The following is a 15,372-nucleotide window of genomic DNA, read 5'->3' on the forward strand; positions in this document are numbered from 1 at the left end:
TAGACATGGACATCGGAGAGCTAAAATCAAACACCTTGTTTCATGTCATCGATGTGAAGACCTCATACCACTTGTTGTTGGGACGACCATGGGTACATGAAACTGGCATCATGCCATCCACTTTACATCAATACTTCAAGTTCTATTACGGAGGTGTGAAAACCGTGGTAGGAGATACCAAACCATTCATAGAAGCTGGATCATATTTTGCAGATTCTAAATTCTACACAGATGAGGAGTCAATGAAAGAAGTCCTTCCGATCAGATTACCCGCCACGGGGAAAGCCGCTAAAGTTAGGGAGAATGATGCCAAATCAAAAGACGTTAAGCTTCATGGTGAAGTGTCACAAAATATCTCATCTGAAGCAGCAACATCGTCTGCGGAAAGAAAAGCCAGCCATGCCTTTCCGGTCCTTCGCTATGTCCCGAAGTCTAGACGAAGGGAGGGGGAGTCTCCATTTGTGGGGACAAAGTCACAAGAGTGTCCATATCAGTGTCGAGGTAGTTGAAGATAAGAGTCAAAAGGTTCAGTCAACCCCTCGCATTTCGTCGTTCAATCGCATTAGTCCAGGTTCCCGAAGAGCAACATCTGAACGTATTAAAGGATCAACCATGAGGGTGTCGGTTTTTTCCCATGTGAACATGACAGCAAGTAGAGGTTCAGTCTTCAATCGCATCGGTAGAATAACCACTCGGCCTTCCATATTCAAAAGGATGTCAAGTTCAGACAAAGATAAGAAAAAGTCAAACCTCATTCCGCGAAAGCCTGCGTTGGAAAGGATCCGAGCACCTAAGGAACGACATATATGCAAGAGGAAAACGACTTGTAGTCGAGCGGAGAGCAGAGAAATCCGAAGTCTTATCCCGTCACGCATGAAGGGGCATTGTGTGTTGGAAGTGGATTCCACGGATCAACTCAAAGTGAAGCAACATACCATCATATTCACTGGCCAAAAAAGAGATAGAAACCTCGATAATGGCGGTGAGGATGACATTGTCCAAACCTCTTATCATGTCACGGTGGCAGAAGCAGATGTCGTAGAAGAAGACGATCATGAAGATTTTGAAATTGAAGTAGACGAAGCTCCTCCAGAACTTGAAGACGGGGGGCAAGCCACTATGGACGAACTTAAGGAGATTAACTTGGGAACAAAGGAAGACCCAAGACCTATTTTTGTGAGTGCGTCTTTATGTTCCGAAGAAGAAGAAAAAATGTCTTGATCTGTTGCTCGAGTACAAATATGTCTTTGCTTGGATGTACAAAGAAATGCCTGGCCTGGATCCAAAGGTAGCAGTTCATCGACTTACTGTCAAACCGGAGGCTCTGCCGACCAAGCAAACACAAAGACGCTTTCGAACAGAACTTATTCCTCAAATTGAAGCAGAAGATGATAAGTTGATTGCCGTATGCTTCATTAGAGAGGTTCAGTATTCCAAGTGGATCGCAAACATTGTTCATGTCAAGAAGAAGAACGGACAAATCCGCGTTTGTGTAGATTTTCGTGACTTAAATGAGGCATGTCCAAAAGATGATTTCCCTCTGCCAATCATATAACTCATGGTGGATGCGACAACCGGGCATGAGATTTTGTCATTCATGGACAGATCATCAGGTTATAACCATATAAGGATGGCCTTAGACGATGAGGAACTCACTGCATTTCAAACTCCCAAAGGAATTTATTGCTATAAGGTCATGCCATTCATTGTAAAAATGCCGGTGCAACGTACCAACACGCTATGTAGAAAATTTTCGGTGACATGCTCTACAAGTATGTAGAATGCTATGTTGATGATTTGGTTGTCAAAACAAAGAAAATAAGTGATCACCTGCAAGATCTACGAAGAGAGTTCGACCGGTTACGCAAATCCAGTTAAAAATGAACCCTTTGAAATGTGCCTTTGGCGTCAGTTCTGGAAAATTTCTTGGATTCATCGTGAAGCACCGAGGCATCGAGGCATCGAGGTAGATCAATCCAAAATTAAAGCCATCCAAGAAATGCCAGAGCCAAGAAAATGAAAGACCTCTAGGGACGACTTGCCTTCATCAGACGGTTCATATCGAACCTAGTGGGCCGTTGCCAACCATTCAGTCGACTCATGAAGAAAGATGTTCCATTTGTATGGGATGAAGCTTGTCGCATTGCCTTTGAGAGCATAAAGAATTACCTGGCGAATCCTCCGGTATTGGGTGCACCTATCGCCGGGAAACATCTTATCCTTTACATTGTGGCTCAAGAAAGATCACTTGGGGCCATTCTTGCCCAAGAAAATGAAGCCAAAAAGGAGAGAGCCTTGTACTACTTAAGTCAGACCCTCACCGGACCTGAGCTGAATTATCCGCTGATAGAGAAGATGTGTCTTGCACTCGTCTTCGCCATTCAAAAGTTGAGGTATTACATGCAACCTTACACAATGCACTTGGTGGCGCGAGCCGATCCAATTAAGTTCATATTATCTAAACCGATTCTAACCGGGCACATGGCTAAGTGGCCGTTACTATTGAATCAATACGACATCGTATATGTGCCCGCTAAAGCAGTGAAAGGACATACGTTGGCCGACTTCCTGGCAGACCACCCTATTCCAGCGGATTGGGAAATCTCATATGACTTCCCGGACAAAGAAGTCTTCCTTGCAGAGGTCCTCCCTACTTGGAAAATATTTTTCGATGGCTCATCTAGGGCAGACGGAGAAGGGGCTGGTGTTATCTTTGTCTCTCCACAAAAACAGATATTGCCATATTCTTTCACTCTTGGGGAACTATGCTCCAACAATGTTGCAGAGTACCAAGCGTTGATCATGGGATTGCAAACAACGTTAGAAATTGAAATCTAAAGTCTCGATGTGTATGGAGACTCGAAGTTGGTGATTGATCAACTGCTCACTAATAACGAGGTCAAGAAGGAAGATTTGGTACCTTATTTTCAACTCGTCACACTACTCTTGAAGGGCTTTAAAAATGTTATACTCATACATGTGTCACGGAAAGACAATCAAATGGCAGACTGCATTGGCAAACTTGGCGGCAACTTTGGTATTGTCTGGAGACGAAATTTTAGACATCCCAATTTGCCAAAGGTGGGTCATGACAACAAAGCCTTCACTCCAGTGTGCCAGTTCTCATGTAGTGTCAGTTTACACCATTGATGTTAAAGATTGGAGACATCATTTTATCGACTATCTTGAGCACAACAAGTTTCCCGAAGATTCGAAGTAAAGGTTAAGCATCAAACGGAGAGCACCGCGCTTCCTCTACTACAAAGAAACTTTATATCGGAGGTCTTTTGACAAAGTACTTCTTCGATGCTTGGGAAAAGATGAAGCGGTCAAAACCATGGAAGAGGTTCATTATGGAGTATGTGGAGCACATTAGTCAAGACCAAAGTTACATTTTCAAGTAAGACGACTAGGGTATTATTGGCCCACCATGGTCAAGGATTGTATACAATATGCACATAAATGCCAAGCTTGTCAGTTTACTACCAACTTCATTCATCAGCCACCTGAGCCGTTGCATCCGACAATTGCTTTGCACCCATTCGACGTCTGGGGAATGGATGCAATCGGACCCATCACTCCGAAATCATCGGCCGGTCATATGTACATTCTGGCATCCATGGATTCCTTCTCAAAGTGGGCAGAGGCGATACCGCTGAAAGAAATAAAGAAAGAAAATGTTGTGGACTTCATTACAGGAAGCATTACACAACGCTATGGTATACCACGATGCATCATCACAGACAACGCTAAATATTTCTCGAATACCGTAACAGAAAAGTTGAGCAAGAAATTCCACTTCAAGCTTCACTTTTCTTCGATGTACAACCCCCCGGCAAATGGTTTGGCAGAAGCATTCAATAAAACACTTTGTAACATTCTGAAGAAAACTGTCAGCAAGAAGCATAGGGATTGTCATGAGAAATAGGGCGAAACTCTCTGGGCTTATAGAATGATGTATCGAACAGCCACAAATGATACACCTTATTCTCTCGTATATGGTGTCGAAGCTGTGTTACTGTTACCATTAGAGAAAAAAATCCCGTCATTGAGAATCTCTTTGCAAGAAGGTCTAACAAATGTTGAAAATGTCAAGTTGCGCCTTCAAGAGTTAGAAGCTTTGGACGAGAAGAGGCTTGATGCACAAGAATACCTGGAATGCTACCAAGCTCGGATGTCACACGCCTTCAACAAAGGTGTTCGACCACGGTCATTTCAAGTGGATGATTTAGTTCTTGTTTTTCGAAGACCCATCATTATGACGCACAAGACTGGTTCCAAATTCAAGTCAAAGTGGGATGGTCCTTACGTCGTCAGAGAAGTATACACCAATGAAGCTTACAAAATTGTGGCGGAAGACGGTCTGAGGATCGGTCCCATTAACGGCAAGTTCTTGAAGAAGTATCATGCTTGAAAAACATCAAAATGCTCTAAGTCTGCACGAGCCTAAATTGCATAAGACAAAAAAAAACGCTTCAAGTCTGCACGAGCTTAAACTGCACAAGTTGCCAAAAAAAGAAAACAACAAAAAACCCTTGAACTACGTGATGACTTGATTCCTTCTTTAGAAGGATACATAGGCAGCTTGAGAATAACAATCTTAAGCTCAGTCACATCAAAAAAAATATAAGGGTTTGATTGAAAGAAAAAAAAAAGAGCAAATCCTGATCATTCAAGTCAGCTGTCACATCCAAGTCAAACCCTTGAAGATGCTCTGACGTTCTTCAAAACTGGCTCGTAACTTCTTTGCCTCTTCAATCTCTGTTGCAGTTTGTTCTGGAATCTCTTGGATTTGGCACTTCTTCTATTCTAGATCAACAAGTCTTGCATCGTGAAGAAAAAGGTCTCTATCTAGCGAGTCCAACGTATGCTCTAGGTTCTGTTGTTCTTCCTTCAAGTTCTCAAGGGACTCAAGCATAGACTGGTGCTTATCAAAAGTATTTTGTCGAATTTCTTGGGCTGTCGTGATCAAGCGAAGTTCTACAAACGTCTGAACTTAGCACCTTGTCGCTTTACCTGGGCATTTGGAAGCTGGCTACTTGACAATTCACTGCGTAATTCCACTGCAAGACGGGAGTTCAACTGCCATAGAATGGAGTTTTAAAAGCGAATGGCCTGGTAAGAGAGGAATATAGGGTTAAGGTGGCGCCATCATGTTGCTCATCTTCAACATCGTCGAGAATAGTGATTGTCTCGTCCTTCAAACTCTTGAAAGCCGCCATGGTGAATGTGATGCGTAAAGCCTAACACGCTTTTATTGACTGCTGTCAAGTCTATGAAATGAAAGCAGTCAAGCGATTAGGTCGTTTACGTTCTTCAAACTCTTGAAAGCAGTCATCCTGAATGTGATGAGTAAAGCCGAACACGCTTTTATTGAGTGATGTCAAGTCTATGAAATGAAAGCACTCAAGTGATTAGGTCGTTTACGTTCTTTAAACTCTTGAAAGCCGCCATGGTGAATGTGATGTGTAAAGCCTAATATGCTTTTGTTGACTGTTGTCAAGTCTATGAAATGAAAGGAGTTAAGCGATTAGGTCGTTTACGTTCTTCAAACACTTGAAAGCCGCCATGCTAAATGTGATGCGTAAAGCCTAAAACGCTTTTATTGAGTGCTGTCAAGTCTATGAAATGAAATCAGTCAAGCGATTAGGTCGTTTACGTTCTTCAAATCCGCCAGAAATCAACGCGTTTTAGAAGCAGTCAAATAGCTAGATCGACCGCGACTCTCAAATTGTTGTCAAAATCCTACAAAAAAAAAACCAAAATCAGACAATGACATTTACAAAAAAAAAACAAAATCAGACCATGACAATTAAAAAAAAAGGGTATCGTGTTAAAGCACGACCACACCCGCAAAAGGAAAACTCAATCATTCACTCCATCACTCAAACACTCCATCACCAAAACTCCTTCACTCTCTTCAAAAAACCTCTCCAGATTTTCATCGTTCCCAAAATCTCAATGACTGAAAGAGGCATATCTCTCGGCTCCGCCTCCCACAACAACAAGGCCGGCCTTCAATTCCCCATTAGCTGTATTGCTCGCTTCCTCAAATCCGACAAGTACGCCAAGCGTGTCGGCGCAGGAGTTCCCGTCTACCTCGCCGCTGGGGTTTTGGAATTGGCCGGTAACGCAGCCAGGGACAACAAGGAGACTCGGATTGTAAAACGTCACATCCAGTTGGCCGTCAGGAACGACGAGGAGCTCGGTAGGCTTCTTGGATCCGTCACCATTGCAATCGACGACGTTTTGTTCGCACCACCACCGGAAACTGCGTCTTCGGCGCTCCCAAGGGCATCGTTTGACACATAGCAAGAGAGGCTCCGGAGAGACTTGGACGAACAAGTTGAATAAATGCTAATTTCGAGTTAGCTGATGTAACAAATGGGTTTTCTCAGACTTATTTGCTGTCAAAGACTCTGTGGAGCTTACTAATGAGAAGAAAGCTGCATTCTTGACTTCGTCGGTGATGAGGTGTTTTGTGGAACCTAAGCTTGAAAAAGTCATTGATGAGGAAAATTTCTCATTCGTCATTGATGGATGAAACAGAAAAGACCATACTGGAACCTGCAAGAAACAAAGTGAAGCTGAAGGCAGATGATGTTGATATTTGTTATCCTCCAATTTTTTTTAGAGTGGCGGAGGATTTGATCTAAGTGCTTCGAGCAATGAGTAAAGCTTATGCGATTCTGCATCCATTAGCCAAGGAGATTGGTGGTGATGGAGAAGAAAGGCGCAAGTCTCCAGAAGGGTTTTTATCCGTCCTTAGACGAACTCATCACTAATTAACACCTTTATAACAAAAGCAAAGGACTACAGCATGGGGGATTCCCCATCTATTTTCTCTGCCTTCAAATGCGTTGTCATTTGCTTTCGGTTTGGTCTTACAGACAAGTTGAGTTACTGGTACAATTTTGATTCTAACTACTGGAGTGCGGTTTACAAGTGCGCATATAGCAAGAGAGGCTGACAACATGTAGTGGATTGTTAATATAATGGTCGACAACAAAATCAATGCCTTGACGCAGAGACATGTGATAGCATGTGATGTCAAGCATCTATATCATGATAGCATGTGGTCCTTTAATTCGTCATGTTCTTTCTCATCATTTGGAACATTACGGCTGGACACATTTCTCATGGATGAAAAGGCAAAAAAGCAAAGGTGACAGAAGAAAGGATGGAGATGTTAGAAAGGGCAACTACTATATATATATAGAAAAATGTGGAGGAGCTGCTACACTCAAGATAGGGAGGCAATATCATTGCCCCGGAAAAAAAAACGTGAAGAAAAAGATGCTAATCATGTAATTTAGTTGACCTTCATCATTGCTCACTACTGAGAAAGAATATAAAAAAATGCTAATCAAGCTCACAATGAAGGAATGCTTGTTGTCATACTTACATCCTATGGTAAAAGTCGAGATAAAAATTACTGTAAAATTTGCGGAGCCTCGGAAGCTAGCTCCACAAATTCTTCAAATCAAAGTGCATACTTCAAGCTGCGCTTTTTGCACGTGACGACAACATGTCTGCAACACGACTTGAAGTGGGGGCATTTGTAGACACATGAAATTTAATGAAGTAAATCATCTTCATTAAATGATTAAATCGACCAAGAGCCCGATAAAATTGCACAAGTGGCCCAAAAGTCAATAAGGTTAGTGCGAATCCGAATAAAACTCGTGTCAGCACATAAATGGATGATCGTAATCAAAGCTACGTGATTCCGACTTAAATTGAAAATTTAATGTCATTGGCGATTTGAAATGGTAATCGGACATTTGATTAAATTAATAAATTTATTAACGGTTATAATTAAGTCAATTATTTTCTGTTTAATTTAGTTATTAGAATAACTAATTTTAAATTAATCAGAAAATACATATTGATTTAATTATACAATTAAAGAACTTTATTATTTTAGTGTCATTAAAATATTCTACAAAATAGAAATCTTGACACTATAAATACCCCTTTCAACAAGAAGAGAAGAGACTTGAGAAGAAAAGAGAAAATCACTTGAGCAAGGTCACTCTCGAGAAATCCCGAAGTCTCTCAAGTCCACGAAGAATCATCAAGTCACCAAATCGTTTGTTCTTCATCAAATCCAAATCGAAACTCAAGTCCACAAAGAACTGGCAAGCTACCAAATCGCTCGTTCTTCATCAAATCCAAATCCAAACTCAAGTCCACGAAGAACCGTTAAGCTACCAAATCACTTGTTCTTCATCAAATCCAAATCCAAACTCAAGTCCACGAAGAATCATCAAGCTACCAAATCGATCGTTCTTCATCCAATCCAAATCTAAATCAAACTCAAATTCTCAAGATCAAGTGCACGTTACCCTTGAGCCAAGCTACATATGGAGATAGAATCAGAGGAGTTCACAAAAATTGTAACCCCGCGCTTGATTATTAATAAATCACATTTTATTTGTACACGTGTCTGCATTCTTGTTTGTTTTCAGATTCCCGTTCTACAGGTGCCAGTCCAGATTAATTCTCAGATTTCTTGTTTTAAGAATAAGTTAATTCTCAGATTTCTTATTTTAAGAATAAGTTAGCGGATGCTGACAATGGCTTTTTTGGTTTCTTTTTTGCATGTTACTATTTGAGCAAGACCGCAACGGATTTCGTCATAGATCTAGTTCTGTGATTTGTTTGTCTAGGTTTCTAGAATCTCTGATTGCTTAGTTAGGTCTCTCAATTACGTTGCCCTATGAAATGAGCATGGGTGTGTTCATGGTGTACCGTACATTTGATTATATATATTTGAGACTATGCGTCATTGATTCAAAAAAAAAACTTTGATGTAAAGCAGCTTTTTATCTAGGTCAGCTAAAATGGATCCACATTCAACAGAAAAGGGTAAAACTCTCATGTCCGAATTTCTGGATTTTAATTTGATTTGGATTGTAATTTGAAGAGGAACACGCCCTCTTGCATGAACCTCATATTTTCTTCCTTTCATTGAAGAACATTGATGATGTTTGATCTTCTGGAGTTCGATAAAAAAAACAGTTGTTATTTTATCACTACAAGAAAAAAAATTAGTTAACTAAATTTAACTATCTTTGTGGTTGGAAAATTATTTTATTTACATGTCACTTACCAACTCATACTTACAATTAATAACAACTGTTTAATCAAGTTGAATCTGAAATATGGAGAAAGATAAAAACAAGTGTATATAATTGTGTTAAATTAATGTGTCCCCTTAAACCGGACTAAAATAATAAACTTAGTATTGGTCATGAAGCTCATGATATAATTTCGTTTTCTTTATTTTTCTATTACTCTTTGAACATCTAGATGAACATGAGCAAAACCGTGCATAACATTAAGGTGAAGCACCAAGAAATGGAACTCTCTCCAACCATAACCATGCCGCCACTCTCTCGAGCTGCCCCGCTGCTCGAACTTATACCACTCAATCCACTCATTGGACCTTCAGCCGCTGTACCAAGCCAGACAAAAATAAATAATTACGGATTATGATTAAAATAAACTAATAAAGTGTTGGTTGTAAAATAATGAGTGAGAATTTCAGTTCCTAAAGAAAAACACATGCAAATTTAATTAGCAGTGACATGTACGCATACTGTACGTACGACTTGGGGTTGGAGCAGGACTATTGGCAGCAGCTTGAGTAGAGTTGTTCTGTAACTGATAGAACACTTGAGCTTCGGGTGATTTGGGATCCAAGTGCAGAAGTTCTGCATATATTCATATCATCTCAGTCTCTCAGAAATCAATCTCAATATCTCATCTACACACAAAGCTTATGACAAAATCAATTACTGTACCCGGACACTTGGAGATGTTAGCGGCAGCATGGCAGACGGAAGGCAGGCCCAGAGCAAGAGTGACATTTATCTGCAGGCCCAAGTCAGGGTCGTTGCGATCTTGAATGATAACACAGAGGCACTTCTTATTTTTGTTGAGGACTTGTTTCAGACCACTGCAACAGTCGGGTGTCGGAGCCATGGCTTCACCCCCGACGTAAGGGAGACACGTCGCCATCCCTGCTAGCTGCTGCGCACATTCGTCGACTGCTCCTCCGTTCACGACTTTAACTGTTGTTGTTGTTAACATTAACACCAGTACGAGTACTAATGCTGCACTCTGAGGTCGCATGATCGAGTTGTAGTTGTAGTTCTCGAATCCCAAAGCGGCCATTTCAAGTAAGAGGAGTTGGATCAATTCAAACCCACTATATAGTATTTACTTGTGCATATTATCATGACGAGGTGGTACTGGCCGGTTGCTCGGACAAAATAAGTGGAAGGTGATCATGATCGATGATGATTATATGTACGTGGGGCCAACGACAAATATGAATTAAACAATACGGGATGGCATGGCTTAACTTCACCAAACCAATTCCACTCTCACCTCCAACTAGGGCAACACCATAACAATAATGATGACACGATCGGCTGGATTCTTCAATGGAATTGACGACATCATATCATCACTCGGCGTATTCATGACATCATAGATCCACCTTACCTTAGCACCTCAAGTCTTCAACAGATCGTCGAGCAAGAGGGATTGCATCGTTTCCCTCCATTTAGATGCAAACTGAAAATGTCAAGGTGAAGCAATAGTCTACTGCTGATAAAACAATCCGACTTCAGATTATATACATGCACATACTAGGGGCGAAATTCAACCCAAACGGTTCGGTTCGGTTTGATTTTTTTCAGTTTTTTTTTCTGTAAAAAAAACTGACTGAATCACTGAATGAGACAAATTGTTCCCTTTGAGGTTCTAAACCTCTTTTTTTCCCTAAAACAATTATTTCTAACAATCAAAACATCATAATTTCAAAGTTCTAAAGTAAAATCTCAATTAAATTACACAATTTATAGTTTTACACCATAAAACACAAATTCAAAGTCTAAACTTCAAAGTAAATTGAATTCACCAAAGTCCAAATAAATTGAGTAGGAGAAAGAGCGGGATCATGAGTGGGAGTGGGAGTTGCTGCTATTGATTCACTCATATTTGGCACATTCTAAGTTAGATAAACAAGAAAAATAGTGTTAAAAATGTTACAACATACCATATAAACAAGTAATAAAAAAAATAACTACGATCGATATACCTATGGTATGAATGCACTTGCACTTGTGTTTCCCCCCTTTTTTGTAATAGTATTCTTGGTGTTAGGGGCTGTTGTTGCTTTTCTCTTCATTATAAGAAATTAAGCTTATCCTACAACAATGACCATACTTAATAAATTGAAAAAAAAATAACAAACATAAACTTAGAATTAACAAACAACTATACCACAGTAATTAACACATATATATAAAGATTAGACCTTGCACATATACTCAGTAATCAGCACATAAACACAGTAATCAGCACTTATAAGCAATATCTGAATCCATAGGAATAGAAATCCACAAAGTTTGAACACACTTCATGCAGATACTATTGTTATAAGAATAGCGTATCTTAATGATGGTTAAAATGGTTGTTCAAATGTAACTATCCATCCATATCTACTGAATTTGATAAATGTATGAGGAGCTGATTAACATCTTCAACAGAAAGAACAAACACAAATACAATGAAAAGGAAAATATTATATCACAAGTTCACAACAGCATGGGGTGTCATTTGGAAAAAGTATGCCTTCTAGATCTCACAGATTTCATGATCAATAATGTTATATTATAGATGCGATTATTACAAGACCAAGTACTAAGTACTAACTCTCTTCAGTCTCAAAGAAAAAGTATGCATCCTTCAAAAAATTTAATCAGAAATAAATCTTGATTTTGAGGTCACTTAATTTTAAGCAATATTAAACCATCCCCTGAATGGTACAATTCATTAAATTAAGAAACAAGCAACTGCAAAGTGCCAACAAAAAAAACTGCTAGTATGCATTCTACTGCCTCGCTCTTCTTGTATCCTGCTTACCAATACCAAAAACCAAATAGCATTTATGCTTTTGCAACTATTTTTTTGCTACCCTGCCAGTACCTCATAACGAATTCTAGACTACCACGTTGGAGAACAAAATGGCATATGAGAAACTAACATTCATACAACAACAATTCCCAAATCTTAAAAGCCCTAAATCTTAAGCAATCACTACTTCTCAAAACCCAAAACTTACAGCCCCAAATTACCCAAATCAATGACAACTAGAACAATCACAGACGCCAAAATCTCACGCCAACAAGTAGATTCAAACAGAAACCAACATCAAAATTAGATCGCTGGAGAAAGAGAGACACTGGCAAGCGTACCTGATATTGACTCGAGCTGGAACCAAGACTGAAGTCGAGGACGTCCGCAGAGAGTGAAGCCGAGCTTGATGCGCAGTGAGAAGTAGGGATTAGAGAGGTCGATTTGTGTGAAGCCCCAACTTTTTATGTAAAACCTCTATTGAAATCACAAGATTGAAGGATTTGACTGACTTATTCGCGGAGAATGTAGTCATATTGTCATGTGATACACGTGATGGGATTGTCCTTTTGTTTTGATCCCCGTTCTTGCAATATCCTTCAACGTATTGTCTAGAAACGTTCTGACGTTTACTCTCTAAATTTTATTATGGTGAAGTCTCTTGGCAATATCAAGTGTCTTGTTAATTGCGTAACCACCCACATTGTCCTACTGCGCAGATAGTTGTTTTACGGATCTCGTGCGAAGATTGTGTTTTATACCTTTGTGCCAATAATTTTCATCTGAATACTTATGTTGAGAATGTAGAGGAATATCTTTGTCATAAATTCAAAAATTGGTTGTACGCAACCCTGATGCCTACCCCGCAGCAGCCCCGTTGCCCCGCAACCCCTGTAGCTGCCCCTCAGGCTCCCGTGCATGGCCTCCTGACAAAACGTGCTTAATTGATAACTCTTATTGTCAATCTTCTCATGTGAAGACTCCAATTGAGCATATTTCATTCTTACAACGTATTTAAGATGCCATTTGTGGACTTATTCAACTAAGAATGCGGACCTTTAAGTATTTTATGTTATTGGTTGATGCAACAACGCATTGGTCACACGTCGCTTCGTTCACCTCCAAGATCTTTGATGATTTCATTTTGCATGTCTATTGGGATCGTCGTTGAACATCTAATTCCTCATGTTCATTCACAATACGATCCAACAGAGCTCGAATTTGGTTATGGGTACTAACCTACCGGTCTTTGCATGAGGATATGTAATGATGTTGCATGCAGCAAAACTTATTCGTTTTAGACCCATAACTCACCAAGTGTTTAGTGCGTACCAGATGGTTACTAGATACGATCCCAACATTCTTTTCACTAACATCTATTTGATTAAGTTGTTTATGTGCCTCTATTGTAGTAATCTGAATGGGTCCACTTAAAATGCTTAAGTATTTTGGTTGCTTATGATTTATGAATTACCAACACTTGTCCGCTATTTCCAATCTACAACTGTGGATCTCTATCCTACGATATCCACAGACTGTCACTTTGATAAGACATACTTCCCGTCGTTAGGGGGAGATATTGAATGTTGTCATTCCGGTTTTAACGCCAGGAACTGACGTGGTGTGACACTATGTCTCATTAAGATCTTGCACTACTCTAAGTTGGTAATAAGTGCAACGCATTATCGTCCTCCACAAAGTTAACGATTCGATGCTCAATGACTTTACAAATATTGCGAAAGTGACGAGATCGCACATAAATACTTTGATGTGCCGGTAAGGTTGGGAGAATTTCATATGACATGATCCTAGCACCGTTGGCACTATACCTGACAATGGGAAGGAAGCCGACGATGGCACCATCGTACGTTGTAGTGTTGTCGGCACTCGTGGTATTGCACCACAAAACAAGGGCGGAAAACGCAAAGATTGACTAGTAAGGGTCATAGCTTCGGTCTTGGCTCCTACCTAGATGAGGGAGAGACCATGTCACGCCCCCGACCCGATGTCGGTGGAATACAAATATTTAACGCCGGATCAGAGGTGCGAGCGTGAAAAGTAAAATGGAAAGAAATAGACTGAAATACAGTTACAAAAAATCCTTTAAAATAAAACAATTGTAATAACAAAATCTATTACAAAGAAAATAACTCATTGTTTCTAGCTCGACCCTTTTACAACTGTCGTAGTTAATATTCTCGTTCTATCGTACCTCGTAAGTACCTGAACAAGAAATCTATAGCGGTGAGCTTACGCTCAGTAGGGCCAAACCTTTTAGGTTAATCTTATCAATATTATCAACTCAAGTTATCAAATAATAACAAATGAAGAACAATGATGCAATGCATGACTGCAAATAACCTTCTCCCACTTCATTACCGGATGTTAGACCACATATCAAAAACATGAGAGCCTACACGTCCCATACCGTGTATTATACCCACCTTGGGTGACTCTAATGTTTCTGATACATAAACTAACCGCCGGTAAAATCTCATTGCATGTGCCTCTTTTGCTAGTCATCTTGTTAATCTCATAGTCTTCCAAATCTGAAACTCGGTAAGATCGTTTTATCGACTCATGCGTCGAAGGGGCATACTTTCCCCACATTTGTACATGTTGGGCTGACTATAGATCTTGGCATGCTCTATGAGAAAATTCAACTACGCAAAAAGCATTTTTTTTCACTTAATCTCATTCTCAGCTTTCCACATTCTTCTCTCAAATGCATAGTCACCGTATCTCACAATGCACTATGCATGCAATTAAATATCAATGCTCATATTAAAATACGCAACACGTTATTTTATGGAAAACAGTAACATTGATCATATCAATCATATCAATCACACATACTTGTATATATAAAGTAATAACAACCAAGAGTTATATCAACCAATGACACATAATTGCTGATTTCAAATATAATTCTAATTATCAATTTAAATATAAGAGGTTCCCAAGAGACCCTAATGGAATCTGAGTTAGGTCCGATGCTACATTTTATTGTAACTCAGCCACATGCACCCTGACGTCTTTGATCTCCTGTTTCTAAAAGCGTCGGATGTCACTGGATGAACATATCGAGTCCTTGTTCGATATAAGTCCTCGAGCTACTTGAAGTCTACTTAAATCACATTCTCTGAAAATGCTATGGACACCCCGAATGTCTAATCCACCACTTCCTTTGCTTTCATGGTATGGCCAATTAAACATCTCTCCTTCTCTATTAAACGAACTTGCGAGCTCGAGGGGATCTATGAAGTAAGGCCATCAATTGAACCAACTTTTCTCCACCAAAACATAATTGCTCCCAGGTCACCCGAACCTCAACTTAATCGAAGCAGAGACCATAATCCTTTCAATCAACAATCATCAACTACCACCACCACCGTAGTACTGCTACACACGGTGGTTCTGTAATTCAACTTCCCCAATGTT

The 15,372-nt window shown here is 39.9% G+C and overlaps 2 protein-coding genes and 1 long non-coding RNA gene across 3 annotated transcripts; 1 reads left to right on the plus strand and 2 right to left on the minus strand.

Annotated features, from left to right (window-relative positions):
* The first annotated feature begins 5,961 nt into the window (after nt 1-5,961).
* Nucleotides 5,962-6,544, plus strand: LOC126802556 (uncharacterized). The gene is made up of 2 exons (XM_050530199.1): nt 5,962-6,208; nt 6,399-6,544. Exons 1-2 carry the CDS (start codon nt 5,962-5,964, stop codon nt 6,542-6,544), a joined length of 393 nt encoding a protein of 130 aa, XP_050386156.1.
* A 2,719-nt stretch (nt 6,545-9,263) lies between these two features.
* Nucleotides 9,264-10,205, minus strand: LOC126802861 (non-specific lipid transfer protein GPI-anchored 14-like). The gene is given in 4 exon segments (XM_050530571.1): nt 9,264-9,332; nt 9,335-9,460; nt 9,615-9,719; nt 9,810-10,205. Coding segments are annotated over 4 exon segments (651 nt in total). The 5' UTR covers nt 10,183-10,205; the 3' UTR covers nt 9,264-9,285.
* Nucleotides 10,206-10,830: 625 nt separating this feature from the next.
* On the minus strand, nt 10,831-12,424 carry LOC126803191 (uncharacterized). Its single transcript, XR_007673069.1, has 3 exons — nt 12,273-12,424; nt 11,114-11,223; nt 10,831-11,023 (listed from the first exon to the last, which is right to left on the minus strand). It is a non-coding gene; the product is annotated as an uncharacterized LOC126803191 (long non-coding RNA).
* Between the last annotated feature and the right edge of the window lie 2,948 nt (nt 12,425-15,372).

Source organism: Argentina anserina, chromosome 7 (genome assembly GCF_933775445.1).
Source record: "Argentina anserina chromosome 7, drPotAnse1.1, whole genome shotgun sequence".
NCBI lineage: Eukaryota > Viridiplantae > Streptophyta > Magnoliopsida > Rosales > Rosaceae > Argentina > Argentina anserina.